Below are 20384 nucleotides of genomic sequence, written 5' to 3'. Positions count from 1 at the left end.
AGCTCACGGCACCGAGCACAGCTCTTAATTGAGGCACAAAATGTGTGACAGTGGGTTTGCCCATCCAGCAGCGCAGGCAAACGGCACCATTTCAGCCCCACAGCCCCCAGGCTCCTGCTTTAACACACCTTAATACATTAATCTCACAGCCCCTCAGTTTCCACCCTGAGAATCTAAATAGTTAAACTGCTGCATCACTGATTGTTTTCTTTATGCAGCAAGTCCCTGAAATCACAGTCTTTGGGCTGCTTTGCACCTCTGAGCAAACATGCTGTGCTCAGTGAGGATGAGGAGCAGCAGCTCGACCAGGAGAAACCAGGTTCCATGGCTGCTCCCTGAGGCTCCACCCTGGTGCAGCAGCTAGTGAGGACCAGGACAATTTGACATGGTTTTTGGTGCTGCTCATCACAGAGCATCACTGAGATGCAGACACCGTTCAGATGGGAAGTAGCACGTGGAAGTCAGAGGAAGGACTGAGGGAAGACATCTCATGGGGTAACAGGGCCCAGGAGCAAAGACTGGATGGTGGGAGCAGGGATCTGTCCTGCCAACGCACCACAGAGGACAGGAGGACAAATATGTGCTGATTTAGAGCTGGGACCACACTTTGCTGTGGTTTAGGAAGTTTGCATAATACATGAACAATGAATTTTTCATCTCCTGGCCCCACATCTATAAAGAGCAGGTTATTTACAGTATTTCTGGTAAGGAAATTAATACACAGGTTTTTTTTTCAAGGAACAAATGAGCAAGTAAACATGCTGTAGCCTCCATACCTTCTGTCTTCTCCATGGTAGGGTCTAAGTGGGCTGTCACTTCAGCATCTTCTGACAGCTAAGGCTGATGAGTCACTTCACCCTTGAAAAAAAAAGAGAAATGGATACTTTTAATTTAATAAAAAAAATGCTCAACCATGTGAACTTAATCTCTCCTTACAGCTCTTCACAGGCCACCCCCTCCTCTTTCCCATATTCTGCAGCCCAGTGGTGTCTTTGAAGCTGCTTAAATCAATAGCTCCTTTTCCAGTGGCCACAACTTGTGCTTCACAGACACATCCCAGGTAGCTGGTTCTTACAAAACATCCCCTGAATTACAGATGATTTGACTGCAAATGAGGACAGACAGACATTCAGGGTGACTTGAGACTGATGGCGCAGGGACTCTTCCTTGACTCCTGCAAGCTGGAGATATCCAACATATTAATAGCATCTCTGAGAATAGCAATATAAACTACACACAGAAATGATTGGTCTGTCACCTTTTCTTTTTTTTTAAATCCTTAACAATCAAAGATCCAAAATTTATTTTGAATCTTGTTCAAATGAAAGCCATTGAGAGCACGTCCCCACTGTTATAAAGAACCTTCACCAAATTGCACTGAGCCACAGACAAATTGCTTTCAGCTCAGGGAAGGGCTTCAGGTGGAGATCTACCACAGCCAACACCAACATCCTTCCTGGACTGTGTTGCCCTCCAGCTCCTTCCCATCACCTGGACATGGGTAAGATACTCCTGGAACATGAGAGATTAAGGCTGGGAACAACCAAGAAAAGCCCTGGGTGAAGTTTCTCTTCTCCAGGACCTTTAGAAACACACAGGGAAGAGGCAGGGAAGGGTGAAGGAGGTTGAGGCAGTTGGACATCACTGCAGGAGGTTTCCTGGCTTGTGTGAGAACAAAAACAGTGTTTAAAGTGAGAAGGTCTGGTTTTAATTTCTGCTACAACGGATGAAGTGGGAGTTTCTTGAACAGTAGGTTTTTTGTTTAGGATTTTCCTTAAAGTACTTAATTTGATTCATGGCCAGAGATGGTCCTGCAGCCACTTGGAAGTCCATCCCTGCTTCTCCAGTGCCTCCCTGAGCTATGCAAGATTCTCAGGGTAGGACCAAGCAGTGCAAAGACCGTGCAGAGCCAGCCCCAGCTCACATTCATCTCATGGACCAAACATCAGAGTCTGAACTCATTTTCTGCCTGTAGTGTTTTGCCTCAGCAAGGGCTTTACTACTTGACCACAGTTCCAGAGCTCCCCATGAAGGGGTTCCATCTGACCTTTACCAAAGAAAGACCAACTGAAAAATTAAGTAAAATCCTGCTGTATTATTACCACAGGACATTGTCCCAACCCTGGAAGTGTTCAAGGCCAGCTTGGACAAAGCTTTAAACAACCTGGTCTAGTGGAAGGTGTCCCTGCCCATGGCAGGGGGGTGGAACAAGATGAGGTTTAAGGTCCCTTCCAACCCAAATCATTCCAGGATTCTATGACAGATATTTTGAAAGATCAAAACCTTTTAAAGAAACAGTTACCTGTCAATCAAGTTGACATGTTTACTGCTGATGTATAAAAAGTCAGGAAGGTCCCAATCCAAGGAGAACATCAAAACTCTCAAGAGCTTCTGCAGGGTTGGTACCTCAATACTCACACGGACAGATGGTACAGTTGATGCCCACCCAACACCATGTGAGCTTCTGTGACACCTTGTCCAGCAGCTCCTAGCATGCTCTCCAATTAACCACACTCCTTCTATAAAGGGCAATTCCTTCTGCCTCCTCCTGCCAATAACAGCACGAGCCAAACCAAACACTAACCCCTTTTTAAAATGTTTTTTTTCTTTAATTTTCCAATTGCAGCCAGTTACAGATCCCAGCTACAGTCTGATCAGCTACACTCCTCTCTTCTAGGTAATTTATTTAGGAGTGGAGGAAAAGCCAGTGAAGAGGATGGTTTTTAATATCTAGATAATTTCAGCTATTTGGATCATTTATGAGCTGGCCAGGTCCCAACTCTGCAGCCCAAATTGATACTACGACTTTTCTCTTTTGACCAATCTACTTCAAAATCACCTCGTAAAAGGATGCTGAATGCACCCAACCAGCTTGCTGATGTTTTCCTGGCCTCCCCCCAGGGCAGCTTAGGCACAGAGCAGATGGCTTAGAGCCAAAAAATGTGGCTCCTTGTACCCCATGGCTTCTCTCCCATGCTGGTCCCTAATAAAAATGAGAAGATTCATTCAAAGATGAAGTAGTACGCCAGAAGAAGCAGACCCCTGCATCCAGAGTCCAGCCCACAACTTAGGGCAGGGCAGGACTTTTAGGTGGATCTCACTCCTTCTAAAACCAGTTACGCTGACCCTCTGTTGGATTCTGTATTTGCTGAGTTTTCCTCTATTAAATCAAATTGCAGAACATTTCTTTTCCTCTCCAGGCAAGCAACACCACTGTGTGCACACCATTGCTGATTTTTACCTTTACTACACAGAGAGGCTGTGGGGAGGATTAATCCAGATTAGAATTACACTTCTTTTCTCAAAGCAGGAATAAATATATACAGAAATGGAAGCAGAGAAGCCAAACATGTGAAAACAGCACAGAGCAAAGTGGTTTTATCCCCTGGAGCAGCCCGTTTGCAGGGACAATGTACTGTCTTTTTAACTAGTCTGGGCTCAAACACTGGCTCTTTCCAGTCACATTTAACCCCTCTTTCACTCTGTCCCACTTGCCAGGGATTGTGAGCACCCAGCAGCTCCCCCATCCACCCCAGCCAGCAGAAAGGAGAGCACCATAACACCCCAAAACATTTAAATAACAAATTAACTCAACCACACAGACAAAGATACACAAATTTCATTCTCTCAGAGCATCTTACCAGCAATTTTAAATTGGAAACAGTTAACCCCGAGCCTATAAATAAAAAGATAATTCACCAGCACAGCCTTGTTAGCTGTTACACATTATTTGAGCTCTGCCTGTCCTCCTGCACTGCAGCAATGGCTTCAGCACTTCTCAGTGAAAGCAAAAACTGTGGTTAGAAAAACATTTTGTCATGTTACCGTCTCACGCTGGCACCTACAAGCCCACCGGGGAACAGAAGCTCTTGCCTCCCTCAAAAGCATCTTTTTCCATGCCCAGAACCAGCAACAAAAGGTTTGGAGCAGCACACGTGCCGTGGTTTAACCCCAGCCTTTTCCAGCAGTTAAAAAGTTGGTCAGCTGAGCAGTGACCTTGCTCGGAAAGCAAATACAAGTTTAAACCAAGAAGCACAAAAGAGGGATTGATTTTCCAATAAAGCAGCCCGTGGCTTTCGTATGACCTTTCCGAGGACAGTTCAACCGCGGTGCATAAAATGAGTTACTTTCCACAGAATAGTTATCTTTTCCAAGAAACACAAACGCGCTGCCTGGGCTGTCAGGGGGCTGCCTCCCTTATCAGGATTGATTATTGAAGAGACAGTCAATAATTAACGCCGGGTTTGTTGCTATACCTGATGCTGCGGCTGCAGCCGGCGTTCGCCCTCCGCATGCTGCACCCTCCGGGCTGGAGCATTAGCAATTCCATGAGCGCCTCTCCCAAGGAAACGCAATTCAAAGGCAGCAGCTTTAGGAAAGCTGCAGAAGGTCTCAGTGTCCGTAATTTATCCCGCTGGAGCCCCGTTCCCATGCGCGGAGCAGACACAGCCCCTCAGCCCTTCACCCTTCTCCTCGCAGCTCCGGCCCCTCGTGTCACGCCCACCCACCCGCGGCCCCAGGGGATGCTGAACGGGATGGGGAGGCGGCAGGAGCAGCGGGAATGCTGAATGGGATGGGGAGGTGGCGGGAGCAGCGGGAATGCGGCCATGTGTGACGGCAGCACGGGCGGGGGAGCCCACTGGGGGCCAGCGGGACACTGCATGGAACACTCCAGTCCTTTGCAGTGGGGTTATCAATCCAAATTCCAAACTGCCGACAGAGGAGGAGGGGGGCAGCTGGCAGAGCTGTGGTTGTCCCATCCTTGGAAGTGTTCAAGGCCATGTTGGATGACACTTGGAGAAACTTTGTTTAGTGGAAAGTGTCCCTGCCCATGGCAGGGCAGTGGAATGAGATGGTCTTTAAGGTCTCTTCCAACCCAAACCATTCTATGATTCTGTGATTTTGGGCAGGGTACTCGTGGCATGCAGCTCAGTGCTGGGCAGAATACCAAACCCAATCCCATTCCAAGATTCTGCATGGCCATTCCCCTGGAGCATCCTGGATTGCAGGCTGGCAAGAGGGACAAATCCCTCAGTCTCTGCACTGAACTTGCAACAACCTCACGTTTGCAAAAGCAGAGGGGTTCAGTCCCTGCCCAGGCTGCAAACGTCTTCCAGAGCTGGGAAAGGAAATCCTGGGAAATGGAGGCATCCCCTGGGACCTGGGGGCTCTCACCAGGGACTCACATCACAGAGCAGTGCCAGCACCTTTCCCATTGCTTAATGAGCAGCAAAACTAAAATGCTCATGTTAGGGAGAAAAACCACATCTTGTCACTGTGTGAGAGCAGAGCGGCTGGCAGTGCTCCAGCTCCCTGCAACCATCAAATGGGACTTTAACAGATTAACTTTGAGGGAAAGCAGAAAAGTTTTGCCTTTGCAGGAAGCAGAGTATCTGGACGTGCAGAGAACCAGCAGTGTTTGTCCTTGCCAGCTCCCCCCGAGACACAGATGGGTTAACTTCCTACCCAAGGAATGAAAAATAATTTCTGCAGCCGGTTAAATGCCGCCTTTCCCAAACACTGCCTTTCCCAAATGCCGCCTTTCCCACGCGGCTCCATCCCACACCGCGCGGGGCTGTGACTCGGTGTCGATGGCTTTCTGCTGTCACAGGCAATTACTGAGCTTGAGATTCAAAACCAACTTAAGAGCATGTTGGCTTATTTTCTGCTGAATTCTTCTAGTTTAGTTATGCTTGTGCATCTTTCTGAGCATATTCTGTTCTTTAGACAAAGCATCTCGATGGAAAAAATATACGTATTTCTATATGACACTGATTTTAAAGTAATTCTGAAAGAACTGTTTCATTTTCCCACTGGAAAGAACTAGCAGGAAGCTTTAATTTGGAGCATTTCCTTATTGCAATTACACACATACGGCCTACAGTTGTTCCCAGCTTTAATCCCCATGGGCCTGAAGAAGTCTGTGACCCCTTAAATAAGCTTTTAATCAGGAGCAATGAAGAGAATGAGTTAAAACATGCAAATTAATTAATTATGGGTTGGTGCCTGATGGATTTACAAACGGCTTCTGATAGCTTTGCCCAAGGGAGCTGGCGCAGGGTGGGAAATGGGGAAGGGGTTCACCTGGGCACTGCTGAAATCATCCCCTCAGCGTGAGAACTGAGGTCATGGCCTAAAACTGCTGCTGTTTTACATTAGGCACAGCAGCTGTCGGAAGAGATTTTGCTTTGCAGGCTGCTCCCATGGAGAGAAACCAGACGGCCCTGAAGTGGCTCAACAGCCATCCCATCCATCCCTGGATGCTGTCAGGGCCACTGGGCAAAGAGGCTGCTGCCTTCCCCTCCCCACACAGAACTGCTGTGGGATGGCAGGTTTGGCCCCCTGCTCCTTTGCACCACACAGACCCATCACAGAGTGATTAAGGTTGGAAGGGACAACTGAGGTCATCCAGTACCACCTCCCTGCTCAAGCATGTTACTCAGGATTGCATCCAGACGACTCTGAAAAATCTCCAGCGAAGGAGACTCCACACCCTCTCTGAGCAATCTCTTTAAGTGCATGGTCACTGCACAGTAAAGAAGTTCGTCCTCATACCCAGGTGGAACTTCCTGGGCATCAGTTTCTCTACCTGTTGCCTCTTGTCCCATTGCTGGGCACCCCCAAGCAGAGCTTGGTCTATCCTCTGACACCTCTCTGCAGATACTTATATCCAGTAATCTTTTCTCGAGGATGAACAGGCCCAGCTCCTTCAGCCTTTTTTTTTAAGAGAGATGCTCCAGTCCCCTCATCATCTTAACAGCCCTGCACTGGATCTCCATGTCCTTCTTGTCCTGAGGAGCCCAAAGCTGGACACAGCACTCCAGATGTGCCTCATTAGAGCTGAGCAGAGTGGCAGGATCTCCTCTGGACAACCCACAGAGGGAGTTAGCCCTCGGTACCCAAAGGGTTACACCCAAACCTGCTCCATCCAGGCGGTCTGCTGGATTGCACAACAACCAGCTGAGCTATTATTGCAAATGAACATACCAGGAATAAATATGGCCTCTCAGGGAATATTTGTTGTACTGATTTTTCAATTCTGTTTTCACTGCAAAGGAAGAAAAATAACCCATTTCCAGTCTGCTGGGGACATCCACACGGGTGGGATCTCCGCTGTGCGGCCGTGGGCTGTGATCCGCTGCCGGCTGGCACAGCCATGGGAAGGACTTTCCCTCCAGGACTAAAAAAGAAGCTTAAAAACTTTGTGGGATTAAATAAATAACTAACTAAATAAAAGCGGTTTAAAGTCCTGGTTTGCTCTGCGAGGAGTTGTCATGAGGTTTTCCAAAGTGAGAGCAAACAGGGTTTCTGCTGGAAGAGATCTGCATCCCGGGAGCCCATCAGCCAGCTTCCTAGGTGCAATCATTGTTGCCAGTGGTCCCATGACCCACGGCATTCCCTGGAACGACAGCTCAGGATGTGGGCACACTTCTGGGGGGCAGAAGGCAGCTCAGCAGACCCAAAATTAAAGTGGGAGACCAGATGATGCCTGAGCTGCTGCTATAAACCCAGAAAGGTAAGTTTCCAAGATGGATTCATCCCTGGATCCATTCCTGCAGCCATGCTGCACTTGCTGGGTAGGCTTCCCTCTGTGCTGGTATCACCCACAGCACGTGCCGAGGTGGAGCAGGACTAGATTTGGAGATGCAAAACCAGCTGCTATATGGGATGAGCCTCCCTCCTGTACCGGGGATGGCTTCAGCACGTGGCTGATGGCAACGGGTGCCCTGTGGCTTCAGCCCCACATCTTACCGCGCTCCAGGCAGAAGCTCTCTTGGCTGCTGCCTGCCCAAGGTGTACTCAGAGGAGAGCTGGGAGCTGGAAGCAATTTGTGAGTGCTGAAGAAGGGAGAGCTCCCTCTGCAACCCATCAGCTCGTGGCTGATGATGGAAAGGTCCCGGCTGGCCTCCCATCCTTTCCGCAAAACTGTGTACATGAAGCAGTGGAGGAGGCGGATGGGGCTGGAGCCGGGGGCTGCGTGCATGGAAAACATCTTGGAGGCATGTGGGGCCTCCCTGGTGTTTGAAAGGAGAGGGTTCACAAGAAATCTGAATAATTAACCCAGCACCACTTAATAAAGAAGGTGATCACTTTCAGCAGCCCTTGAGTGTGCAACCCTCAGCGGCCGGCGGTGCTTAAACAGCCATTTCAGGCATCTTTTCCAATGCCTGTAATAAAGTCGTGTGGACACTGATTTTAATAAAGCTGCTTATTGCTGTATATTAAATGTTGTGAGCTTCCTGCCAGCATTTCCATTAGAGACGGGTCAGGAAGAGACCTGGAGGTATCAGATATCCAAACTCTCTCCCTCTTTTATGGCTTAGCAGGAGAGGAAAATGATCACATTCACCCCCTCCTCTGATAACCTCTCTTCTGAGTGACCTTCAGCTCTTTCCAGCCACGGTCATACAAAAGCTTTGGTGGATTCTCATGATTTTATCCCATGCCTTGAAAACTGTGGTGTTTTCCCTAAAGTCTCCTTTCCCAGAGCCAGGTGATCACAAAAACCACCTAAAGCCCTGAATGAAAAGTGCTCCATAGTCAGAAGGCAAACAAAAATCTGAGGTGCCTTGTTGCTAATGTTTATTTTTTTTGTTCAATGCCACAAGTTTTAAGGGAAAATAATGAAGCCCTCCTCTGGCTTCTGATCTCTTCCAAGCAGCTGATTTCCATCTCCTTGACATTGAGACAAGTCAATCTTTGCTGCCATTATACTAAGTCCTATTTGGTCAAAGAAGCTGGTACCAACTTTATGGGGTTGGGGTTTTGAGGGACCCGATCTAGTGGAAGGTATCCCTGCCCATGGCAGAGGGGCTGGAATGAGATGATCTTTAAGGTCCCTTTCAACCCAACCCATTCTAGCATTCTATGATTGGCTTGGCCAGGGCTTAGTGTATCCCTGGGGTTCCTGCACTCATCCTGCTCAAGAGCCAGAGCTTTGGCCCAAGCTGGGCTGGAAACATTCTCCATTTCCTAAGGAAAAACAGGATCCTTTGGGCATTTTCAGAAGCTGGATGTGGAGGAACCAACAAACCAAAGTGCTTCTGCTTCCTGGGAAAGGCTCTTCCTCTTCACTGCTTGCCAAGACATGAGATGGACAGAGAAGGAAGGTGCTGTGCCATATCCAATCCCCTCAGTGCTTACTGAAGATGAAACACTGGAGTTTATGGAACTAGAAAAACTCACCCTGACACCCAAACAGGGTTTTCTAAACCCACCAGCCTGAGAAGTTGCCAAAAAGTGCATTTGTGGTTATGAAAGCAGACTGGTGACCTGGTGTCTATTCTGTCTGACCTCAGCAAAGTCCAACCATCAGCTCAGCTCCTCCTCTGCTGAAAATGGCACTTTTGGTTGCTTTTAGGAAATCCCTTTTCTCTGCATGCCAGTTTTTCTCCTCTTCCATGCAGTGGGCAACCCCTGCAGTCCCCCACGGAGACATAGAGTCATTTTACATCGATTTCTGGCTGGAGACAAGAAGACTCAGATTGATCACACTCCTGACAGGTTTAAAACCCTCTTCAAACAGGAATATTTCTTTTTCAGGCCACCTGAAACCACTCTCTACATTGATTGGGATTGCAGAGGGGATGGACATGCCAACTTTCTCCTCTCCTGGTGATTTCCACATGGATGCCAGGAGCTGGGAGTCCTGCAGACACAATTCCTATCACTCACCCAGGTCATGAGAGGGTTTAGGAAATGGGGAATTTTCTCCAGGTTTTTGACCAAGCTCAGATTTACTGGTGCATTTTCAGCTTTCTCCCTTGCACCAAGACTCACATTCAATCCTGATCAATAGAGGAACTGACTGCAATGATAAATTGAAGATATTCCCATTTGGAAGACGGGGATCTCTGGGTGGCTTTTCCACCATATTTCACATTTCTAACTCCACCAAATTGTCCATTTTGGCAGTATATTATCATAATAATGACAATACCTTTTTTCTCATGTACTGTTTAAACCCTGGGATGGGCAGGACTCGAGGCTTCCCGGGGCACAGCATCAGAAACATGAATTCCACAGGTCTAAAATAAATAGGGTGAAGAAGGAGCTCCCTGCAGCTAGTTCCTCCCCAGCACTCTCCCCTGACATTTTCAGTGTGCCAATGAGCCTGGTCAAGGATTTCTGCCCCAAGCCATGGATTCCTTCACGCCCCTTGAGTTGGGGTCAGGCCTCTATTGACCCAAATCTGCATCCTGCTGCTCTTCAGCGAGGCAGAGTCACATAACCCCTGTCATATGGGGCACTGAATGGAAAATACAATAATTTCCCATATTGACTTTTCTTCTCTAACCAATGGGGCCATGTTCAGCCCTGGTGCTGCTCCCAAAACTTCCTTGAAAAGACTTAAGATTTGATGTGCAACACCTGGGGACAAAAATGCGACTTTCAAAATATTTGGCAGGTGTAGGACCACTGGGGGAGGGACCTGAATTGGCACTGAACTTGTGAAAGAGTCTGTATTCATCCAACCAGCCATGTCCCAGGATCCCAACACTGCTCTTGATGCAAGGGATGTTTGAGACCAAATCTCTCCCTCCCAAATCTCTCCCTGCCCACGCCACAGGACACAGAGGCTGTGTGACAGGAAGCAATGTTGCACTGCTGTTTGGTGGCAAATAAACATGTGGGAATGGGACAGTCCCAGCCTTTCATTATTCCTGCTCCTGGGAGGTAAAACCTTCCCCATAACAGGACTTTCTGGAAAGGACCTGAATGTGACCCTGGCTTTCCTATTCACAAGTCATTTGGAAACTGCACCAGGAAGCTGACAGAGCCCACAGCAGCAACAGGCTCCCTGACATCTCATCTTCCAGTTCCAGGATTATTTTAATGAATCTATTCACTGATCCCTCCTCAACCACAGATTCCCTGGCCAGGTTGCTATTCACTGAGCTGGTTGTCATTTCAGCAGATATATTTATTTTTTAAATATTACAATCAAAGCAACAAATAGTCAGTGATAAACCCGTGGTTATGGGCTACCCCTGCCTCATTTACCACTTCACGAATCATTTAAGAGACCAGAGTTTCCCATTTAGCCCATCCCAAATCAAACACAAAACACTGAGAAGACTGTGAAACAGGTCCGAAGGAAAATGCTGATGTTTTCTACAGTGTTCCCCTTATCTGCCCATCAGTGGGGTCGCTACCCTTACTCTGCATATGCAATGTTTTTGGGTGTTCACTATCTTCATTTGGGCAACACAGTTAAAATATTTAATTCCTGGTTTGTGAAATCCTTCCTGGCGGTGTTGCATCCTGGAGCTGCCAGGAAAATGAGATATCCCGGCACAGTACAGCCCCACTTCCACCTCTGGAAGGTGAACATCACACCCATAGCATCCAGATCACGTCCTCCATTCTGAACTTGGACTTGTAGTTGAGATTATCCAACCCACTTTCTGTGTAGCCTCCTCTAAACAGATCTCAGCAATGGTCTATTCTGGAGCGGCAGCTCCCTGTTCTCACTCACTCTGATTTCTCCCTGAGCTCAGCCCGAGCCTGGCACATCTTTCCCTCAGGCCTGCGGGAAATCAGCACAAGTTGCCCGGGACACGCCTGGTCCCGGCAGAGTTGGGCTGTTTAGAAATGCCCTGGCAGCCTCCACTGCCGCGGAAAGGCGATGCTGCCTGCGAGGGAGAGGCACTGCCTGTCCCTGCGCTCGCTGCCAAACCCGCCGCTGGAGCAGCCCCTCGCTTGGCCCCCCGAGGATGCAGAACCCCCGAGCTCAGCCTGGCCCCGCTCTGAATCCAGGCCAGCCCTGCGGCCGAGCCCCGAGGGACACGCGGCTCGGGGAACCGGAGCACAGCCCTCACCAGAGGCAGAAATGGGTTACGGTGCCAAGAGTTCCTGTGTCCGGACGGCTGGAACGCCGGCAAGGAAACCGTGAGAGGCTGGAGGCAGGCGTGGGTGACCACGCTCAGCCGGGGAGGCTGGGCTGGGGCTTGGCCGAACCACGTCTTTATGGCTGGGGAGGGTTTCATGGTTGGGCTTTGAGGATGAATACAACTCTGGCTGCTCTGGGATCCTGGGGATTTCCGCTGCATTTCCCGGGGCCTGGGGGCCCTTCCCAGCCCTCACACGGTGACGTCTGGGGGTCCCAACAGGGCTCGGAGCCTTCTTGCCCTCTCCCCGCTGCCCACGCTCCGTGATTCCATCCCGCACCCAGGGGTGCGCTGGAAACGCTCCTGTCCCGAGTGATCCTGGGCTGATGCTGCCCCTAGGCAGCCACCCGAGGGGCGAAGTACCCTGAGCACCGCCGGAGCACCCTTGGAGCACCGCCAGAGCACCCTTGGAGCACCCCTCGAACACCCTAGGCAGCATCCCCAGAAGCGCACCAATGAGCATCCCCTTCAAAGCGCTCCCACGTATTCCCTGAGCAGCTTGGAGCATACTCTGGAGAATCCCTGAGCACTTTTAAAGCATCCCCCTTAATATCCTCCTAAGCACCCTTTGAGGCACCTCCAAAGCACCTTCCAACGCACCCCTGGGGCACCCCAGAGCATCCTCCAGCGCACTCCCGAAACCCTGCCGACCATGCCCAGGCACAAACCCCAAATTCTCTCCTAACCTTCCCCCAAATACCGCCGGATCATCCCCCCAGCCCCTGCGGTGCAGTACCGGGGGCAGTGGGGGCGGCAGTATCCAGTTCCCCCCTCCCGGGTGCCGGGTCCCGCTGCCCCCGCGGTCCTGCCCCGTGTCCCCGCCCGGCGCGGCCGTACCTGGACCTGCCGAGCGCGGCTGTCTCAAGCCTGCGATCCCGCTGCCTCCTCCGGGAGGGGCCCGGGGCGGGACCCGGGGGCGGAGCGGGACCCGGTGCCCTCCCCCGGGCAGCGGGGCCGGGGGCGGCCCGAGGCAGCGGGGATGGGCTGCGGGCGGGACAGCGGGACATGGGCTGCCCTGGGAGGCCAGAAATCCACTTCTTTTGGGTGTATTTTCCCTTCCCTCATGCCTGCGGTATTCAGTTTAGCGCTTTATTTATACTTTTGTACCTCATCCTGTTTGTATAGATGCGGATCGAGGGCGGTGGGAAGGGAAATCTGCGGAGTTGTGCTCGGGGTGCAAAACTCAAACTATATTTGCACCAGCTGTTCTCTGGCTCGGCCCTTCAGCCCGGTTCACGTTGGGCCCTTGGACCGTATTCAATCACATGGTAAACATAAAGAAAATGCAATCTGAGTTTTAGGTTTTGAGCCTCCTCATGTGCCCAACTCCATGTGCTCGTCTTATCCAGCTGCATCAAGTCACTGTCGTGACAGTTCTGGCAACAGGCAGAAATCAGCACTTTAGTGACTCCCAATAATATCTTCTAAAGGTAAAGCTTCTGATTTTCCTTGTCTTTGAGACACAGAGGGAAATTCCAGCCCTGCTCCAGCTGTTCTGGAGTGTGGAAGAGCAGCATTGGTCTCCATCTGGGCCAGGAGCTCAGTATCCTACAGGGACAGATGCGGCCCACTGGGATTCCCCGCTTCCTTCGAGAGGAGTCCAGAGACCTTTCAACTGTAACTGGGAACATCACTGTGGGGTATCTGAGGATTGGGATCTGGCTGTTGCCCAGCCACTAGGCTATTCCAGAGCCCTCCTGGCAGTGCCCAGGCTCCTGGTAAACAGGGAGGAATAAAATACCTTGTTATCCACCTCAGGAGTGACTGGGCCTCCAGTGCCCAGCTCGGTCTTCCCTCACTCCCGTGTGAAGGGCTCAGGTGCTGAATGACAGGAACACAATTCCTGATGAATTTAACACTGGATCGAAGGATCAAAGGGAAAATATGTCTCAGGGAAGCCCTTGGGCTTCACTGCATGAGGAAAACCCCTGCTGCTGCTGCTCCCAGATTCTAGCAGTGCCCAAGATAGAGGGACCATGGTATCAGAAAGGGTTTTTTTCTGGCCTTGCTGGCTGGTAGAGGTGGGGGATGATGCCTATATTATTTTCTTCTCTTGTTTCTGAACAACAAACCTACTTTGCATGGCTTTGGAGACACAGCACATCTCCTGCTTCTCTTAGGACCGTGCAACTGAACCATCACCCATCCTTTGGGCTCATCCCAAAGCCATGACAATCCCTGAGTCCTTATGACAACAACAAGGCTTTTGCAGCAAAAACTACAGGCACCCACAGGAAGCTCTTGTGGTCACAGACATTCAGCTAAAGTTGGTTTTGTTCTGTTTTCCCTGGGGTTAGATTAAAGTGTTAAAAATTGTGCGTGGGGGGTAAGAAGTGAAGCGGTGCCAGCTCACAGCTCACGCGGCTGTGAGGGTGCCTCATAAAGGCACCAACTACCCGAAACCCCATTTTTGAGCAAACAGAATCAAAATCAGTTCCCCTTTTCAGTCACTGAAGTTCTACTTGCTTGATAACTGGAAGACAAAGAGTCTCTTCTATGAGCTGTAGGTGCTCAGAATTGTAATGTGTAGATGTGGAGAACTTACGTGATCCCTGTGTAATCCAGGAGAATAACGGCGCTTTCAAACAAAACAGGATAAACGAGGAAAACGTTGCCATCTGCATAAATGAAACCTGATAATTTGTTTAAAAGCGGATTAGGTGAATTTGGATAGAGCTCCAAGGTGGCTGCTGCACATGAATGTTGAAGAAGCCTCTGAGATGCAGCTTGCCAGGAGCCAGGAGCCGGGAGGGGACAGCAGGAATGCAGCCACAGCCTCTCCCTCCCTGTCTCCCACCGTGTCCTGCAGCCCCACGCTCGGGCAGCATGTTCTCCACAATATATTTCCATCTTGCAAAGTTCAGCTATTCTTAGGCAAGATTGTGAGTCATTAAGCACTTTCAGATTGTTTATTTGTCAAGCCACAGGCACTTAAATTTACTTCTGCAGCCAGATGACCCGCTTCGAGGATTTCTTTCTGCCGCAGAAATTACTGGGTGAAATTCCATGGCAAGAGGTCAGTCCTGCCGCCCGGAATGCTGGCTAGATCCCGCCCATGGGCTCGTTTGCAAAGGTCAATATAAGAGAGGAAAAAACAAGAAGAAGAATGTGGCTTCCTACAGCCTTTCACCACCTGATTTAGATTTTATATGTATTTTTTAAGAGAGGGACTAGACCTTCCTGGATGGTTATAATGCCTCGGAGGGTGGACTGTGGTTTTTAATGGTGAAGAGGCTCCCTGGGGAAGCAGGTTTCCCTACAGTGGTGGGATTAGATCCTCCTGGAGGAGGCCCTTGACTGCTCTGCAGCAGGGTTTCTCCCTGCAGCTCCCAAGAGCAGAGAGACAAGAGCAGGGTGAGGCTCCTGCCCTGTGCTGGGAGGAAAACAGATTTGGTGTTGTGTTTGGGGCAGGGGCTGATGTGATCAAGCCCTTTTTGGAAAGGCAGTACAAAATCTTTATTCTTCTATAGGATGTTAGTGCCAACATCCATTTTTGTAGATTCTCTGCAAACTGCTGCCCCTCTTGTGTGCTCACAGGGGCTGCCTTGTATGGTCTGAATGCCAAAATCCTGCCCCATCCACCCACAGGGGCTGCCATGCCTATGGGCTTCCACTTCTCGGCTGACAGCAGGAGTGGGGCAAAACACTTCTGCAAGTGTCTGGGTGCTGCAGGAATACAAATATCAACTAACAAAGCAGCTCAGTTTGGGAGGGTTTTATGGATCATGCCGTGATTATCATAAAACTTGACCGTGCATCCCCTTTCACACACCGAACCCAACGCTTCCCTACACACTCCAGCCAGATGGATGCAGTCAGGGAAAAGTGTGGAGGGTAGATGTGACCTGTGTGTCCAGGAGAAGATACAGCCTCCAGGAATGAACGTGGTGCTCATTCAAAAGCCACCAGCCCCGTGCCACCCTGGGCTGTGCACATCCTGTGATCCCCAAAGAGGTATGGGAAAGGCTTCATTTGCTTATGGCTCGTGGATCCCACTTGTGATGTTCACATCAAACCAGATAAGCTTGCCTGGCAAATCAATTTGCTATAGTTGTGTTCTCAAAAAGAAATTATTGTGTCTTGGTAGGCATTTGGGTTGCCCAGAGACATTGTGGCTGAGCCATCCCTGGAAGTGTTCAAGGATGGAGCTTGGAGCAACCTGGTCTAGTGGAAGGTCTCACTGCCCATGGCAGGGGGTGGAATGAGATGAGCTTTAAGGTCCCTTCCCACCCAAACCAGTCTGGGATTCTGTGCTGAACAAGAAATGCTGTTGCTTATAGTGCAGTCAGCACTGGTGCAGCCACAGTTGGAATTCAGACAGCCATTTATAGACTTAAAGGGAAATTCTTTGTTCAATTATTCCTTGTAAAGTAGATATCATTTTTCCATAAATCTACTTGTGGACAGGTGTGTGTTCATGACCCTGGGCTTACTGTGATGAAGCTCTTCACAGAAGAGAGAAGCCATACATATGGAACAGAGAGGGGCTCAGCTGTTCTCTGCCTTAGCTTTGGTTTCCTGGATTTTTAGTCATACGGAATTTGTTCCTCTGGTCCAAGGGGTGATCTGATTCCCACTGACTCACCACACTGGGAGGTTTCTGTGCTTCAATGGTGGTTTAGTGTCTGATGACTCAGGGGCCAAATTCTCTACAATCATCCTGATGAGCTGCACCTGGAGAAGACCATTTCCCCAAACTCCTTCAGTTTTATTCTCCAGGCTGAAGGGTCGAATATGACCCCTTGGTCTTGCAGGGCACCCATGGATAAAGATGTTACTTGCTGTAACACTGCCAACCCTCTTCAAAAGCCAAGCAAGGGCATTTATTATTGTGTCTTCTTAGAGCCGTGAACTCAGCAGCCTGACTGCAGCCTGCATGAGGAGACATTGGTTTTCCTGGGCCATCTGATCAACCTACAGCCCCTTTTTGTACCACGGGGTGAAGCAGAAGGAAGAACTGATTTACACACCTTAACATCATAAATGCTTTCATCAAATTTCGCTTTCACTGTAGTGATTCTTATTTCACTCACATTATGAGATCTTTGACAGTAACAAAGCACCGCGTATAATTTTAATGTATATTAAGTCTCTGGGATGGCCAAGGAACCTGACAGGCATCATTGGATCCCATTCCTCAGCTGAGATTCCAGCAGGGAGTTAAGAAATTCAGGAGAGAGTGTCTCTGTGGTGGGGAGAAGGCCTGGCACAGTGATGCTATGGGGCCAGCACAGACCCATCCACTCCAAAGGCTTTGCCTGGAGAGCAATGGGAATAGGACACTTGGGCACAGCCATCTACAGGCAGCAGGATATGGGCTGGAGAGGCTGGACCTCTTTTTGGGGTGCTCTGGCTCATGCTGACTGCAAGAGCAGCTGGCAGAGGGTGGTCTGTCCTGCCCCACCAGGACATAAAAGGCTCTGCAATTCCCATCTTGATGTGGCTACACTGGGGTCACAGAGGCTTTGCTACATAATTCCTTAAAAACCTGGCAGAAATGGCTCTGCTATGGAGAAAAATGAGTCCTCACCTGAATCTTAAATCTTTATAACAGTGGTCTCACATCCCTAGGTGTGGACGTATCCCTCCAGGTTTGAGAGGAATTATAAAATCCATTCTAGGAATGTCTGTCAATGGAGATGCTGCCAGCAGATGGTGCAAGCATGTGCAGATTGGATTTCCTCCTGTCTCTGCTTCCAGGAGTGAGTTGCAGCTCTGTACAATGTTATTCTGACCTAAGAACAGAGATAGGGAGAGATGCTACTTGTATTTTTATTTTAGTTACGGTTTGCAATGTAGCACCTGGCTTCTCATCTGAATTCCAGCCCATAAAGGCAAACTGCGCTGTCTCTGCTACTGGTGGAGCTCTGGATCCATGTGTTAGATCAAACAGAGCAGCAGCTCTGAGCTGTGAAAGAAAGGCAAAAGGTGGGGAAAACACCCCTAGGGATGCAATGGGACCACATACAGAACATCATGTTTTTCTGCAGTACCAAACTTTGCTTTCAAAAGATATTTCAAAGATATTTCAGGAGAAATGTTCTGTTTCAGATTTGGCCACAGAGCCCTCTTGCCTTAGAGATTTTCAGTGTACAGAACCACATATTTATTCTGTTATGAACTAATCTGCTTTATCTCTACTTTATGGGTGAAATTATTGCTATTTTCTAGATATTGCAGGTGCATGTGTAGCTCTAGGAAGTTCATAGGTTACATCCAACTGTGTTGTCTCATAAATTAAGAGGGAGATAAATGAAACCTAAGGCTGTGGTATCAGGAGCTACACACCTTGATCCCAAAACTTGTAAACTCTCCCACATGGAGGAACTGTTATGGTTTGTGCATCAACAAGCTCATGGTTTGTGGCTCAGGCCTCCAAGCTGACATTTGCCTTCTGAAGCTGAAACTAAAAGGAGCTCATTGCAGGCTTTGTCTGGAGTTTACAGAACTATAACAATTTCTGATTTATTCTTTCCTGCCTTTCCTAAAATCTGTATTTTTATGGATGCCAGAAAACAGCTGGTCACACAGGTCAAGCCTTTGGGCCAGGTTTTACTTGGCAGAGACTGAAGCTGCTGTAACTCCTCAGGTGGGAACAAGTTGCTCGGAAGCCCAAATTAGGATCTCAGCCCAGATATAAGACTAGCTGTGCTGCTGCCTCACCCCCTCTGACATCAAATTGCCCAAACTCATCCTGTTTTGTTGCTGGAACCAGGCACAGCCCTGGAGAGGTGCCCCTCTCACAAGGACTGGAGTTTTGCAGTGGCCAAATTGTTCCCACATGCCCTGACACAGCAGCATCGAAGTTAAATAATGAGTTATGAAATGATTTGAGATCCTCTGAAAGCAGATGTAGCTCGTCAAGCAGAAATAGTTCAGGGTTTGTGACGTTCCCAGGCTGCTTGCTGTGGGAAGAGTCAGATTTCCTTTCCAGTGGAGTAAAGCAAGACGAACAATTTGTCCCTGTTTCTGGCTGTGAAAGCACAGAGAGTCTGCATGAACTGTGGATCACTAAAGAGTAACATCCCTAAATATGCATTTCTGTTCCCTCTGACTGAAGCCAGTCCTGTCTTGACGTTTTATAGTCTGCATTTTTATTTTTGTGAATGGTTTCTTACCTTTTCTGTGTGGGGAATTTGACACAGAATTGTATCCTTGAAGAATGAGGTGGGTTTTGCCCAGCGTAGGCTGCAGAACTTCCCACCCTGAGGTCCCCGTGTGATCTGAGCCTGCTGAAAGAGCACATTGTCTGCACACAATTTGCACCAAAATTCACAGAATAATTCTGACAATACAAGAACCCTGACAGATTTATAGGCCTATCACTGATGTGGCTGCAGGCTCTGGAAGTTGCTATAATTTATGTGATTCAGACACAGCTAAAGGTTGGAGAGGTTTTTCCCTGCAGAGAATCACGCTCTGTACTGGAGACTGCCTCCAGGACTCCAGAAATCCCACCTCTGGGGAATCTGCTCTTTCCAGGCATTTCATATGGTTATTTTTGGCTATGTCTGTGGAGATTTCTGGTTTCCCAGCGCAGCTATTTTTATAACACATGGCTGTGAAGTCTATAGTATTAGACATAATTTAATCTTGCACATTGGAATGCCTTGGGTTTGTATGTAAGGAATCACTGCCTCCTGCACCTGCTCCCTCTTTGGCCTGTGCCTGAAACACTCCTTGACTGTACAGAGCTGGAACTTCAGAGGCTTCTAGACAACAGCTCCTTTATGGAGCATGTTAAGCTGCCATAAATATTTAATTAGGTGTTATTCTGCTTTTGGAGAGATACAGCAAAAAAATAATCCCCATTTCCTTACATTTACACAGAACATTTTCCTGCTGGAAAAAATTTCCATGCATTAAATAGTGACAGGGAGCCATATTTTAAGAGGGGGCATAAAAATTTGAGAGGGTGAGAGGTTGGTGGAGATTTCACAGAGCTGAGGGCTTTTCCTAGGTGGGAAGGAGTTGTTGGATGGCTGGTTTGAGATGGAGCTGCGTGGGTGTCTCTTAGGCAGCACAGCACCATGTCAGGCTGGTGGGTGAAGCTTCTTCCCAACAAGGGGAGCTTCTGCTTCCCCTGTGTTTGTTGTTTAAAAATAAATCATGACTTTAGGATTATTTTATAATGCAAACCAGGCTGTCCTGGGCATGCCAAGTGGTGACACTGCCTGGAGAGCTTCGTGTGCCATAAAATTTTGGATACAACAATGACCTGGACTGGAATTACAGTTGATGTATAAATGTAGCTGTCTAAGAAAGCACAGGCAGATATGGGACTGTACTTCAAATTTTAAAAAACAATTAGTTGATAGACTTTCAGCTAAGATTTTACCCCAGTTTACCATACAGGTGACAGAGGGGAAACTTAAAAATCAGTCAGAACATCTCTTATAATGGCATTGGCTTTGTCTTTTGAAGGCAGAGAGAACTAACTTAATGGAGATAAAAAATGACAGATGTATGGTTTGGTCAAAATAACAATGATGG

The 20384-nt window shown here is 48.7% G+C and overlaps 1 protein-coding gene across 8 annotated transcripts in view; it reads right to left on the bottom strand.

The window, feature by feature from the left end:
• The window catches only part of KANK4 (KN motif and ankyrin repeat domains 4), a 29316-nt gene extending 16485 nt beyond the window's left edge, over positions 1 to 12831 (bottom strand). For 2 of the 8 annotated variants that reach the window (XM_064665027.1, XM_064665032.1), the window contains exons 1-3: positions 3826 to 4133; positions 2303 to 2548; positions 777 to 858 (exon numbers count right to left, since the gene is read on the bottom strand). In XM_064665027.1, coding sequence (XP_064521097.1) covers positions 777 to 792 — 16 coding nt within the window. In that variant the 5' untranslated portion in view covers positions 793 to 858; positions 2303 to 2548; positions 3826 to 4133. Of the gene's footprint in view, positions 1 to 776; positions 859 to 2302; positions 2549 to 3825; positions 4134 to 4256; positions 4487 to 12728 lie in introns of those variants that run through there. The other 6 variants (XM_064665025.1, XM_064665028.1, XM_064665026.1 and 3 more) reach the window with 4 other exon arrangements.
• Between the last annotated feature and the right edge of the window lie 7553 nt (positions 12832 to 20384).

This window comes from Pseudopipra pipra, chromosome 9 (assembly GCF_036250125.1).
Source record: "Pseudopipra pipra isolate bDixPip1 chromosome 9, bDixPip1.hap1, whole genome shotgun sequence".
NCBI classification, from domain to species: domain Eukaryota; kingdom Metazoa; phylum Chordata; class Aves; order Passeriformes; family Pipridae; genus Pseudopipra; species Pseudopipra pipra.
The sequence above is the reverse complement of the archived record's forward strand: the minus strand, read 5'-3'. Positions and strand labels throughout refer to the sequence as shown.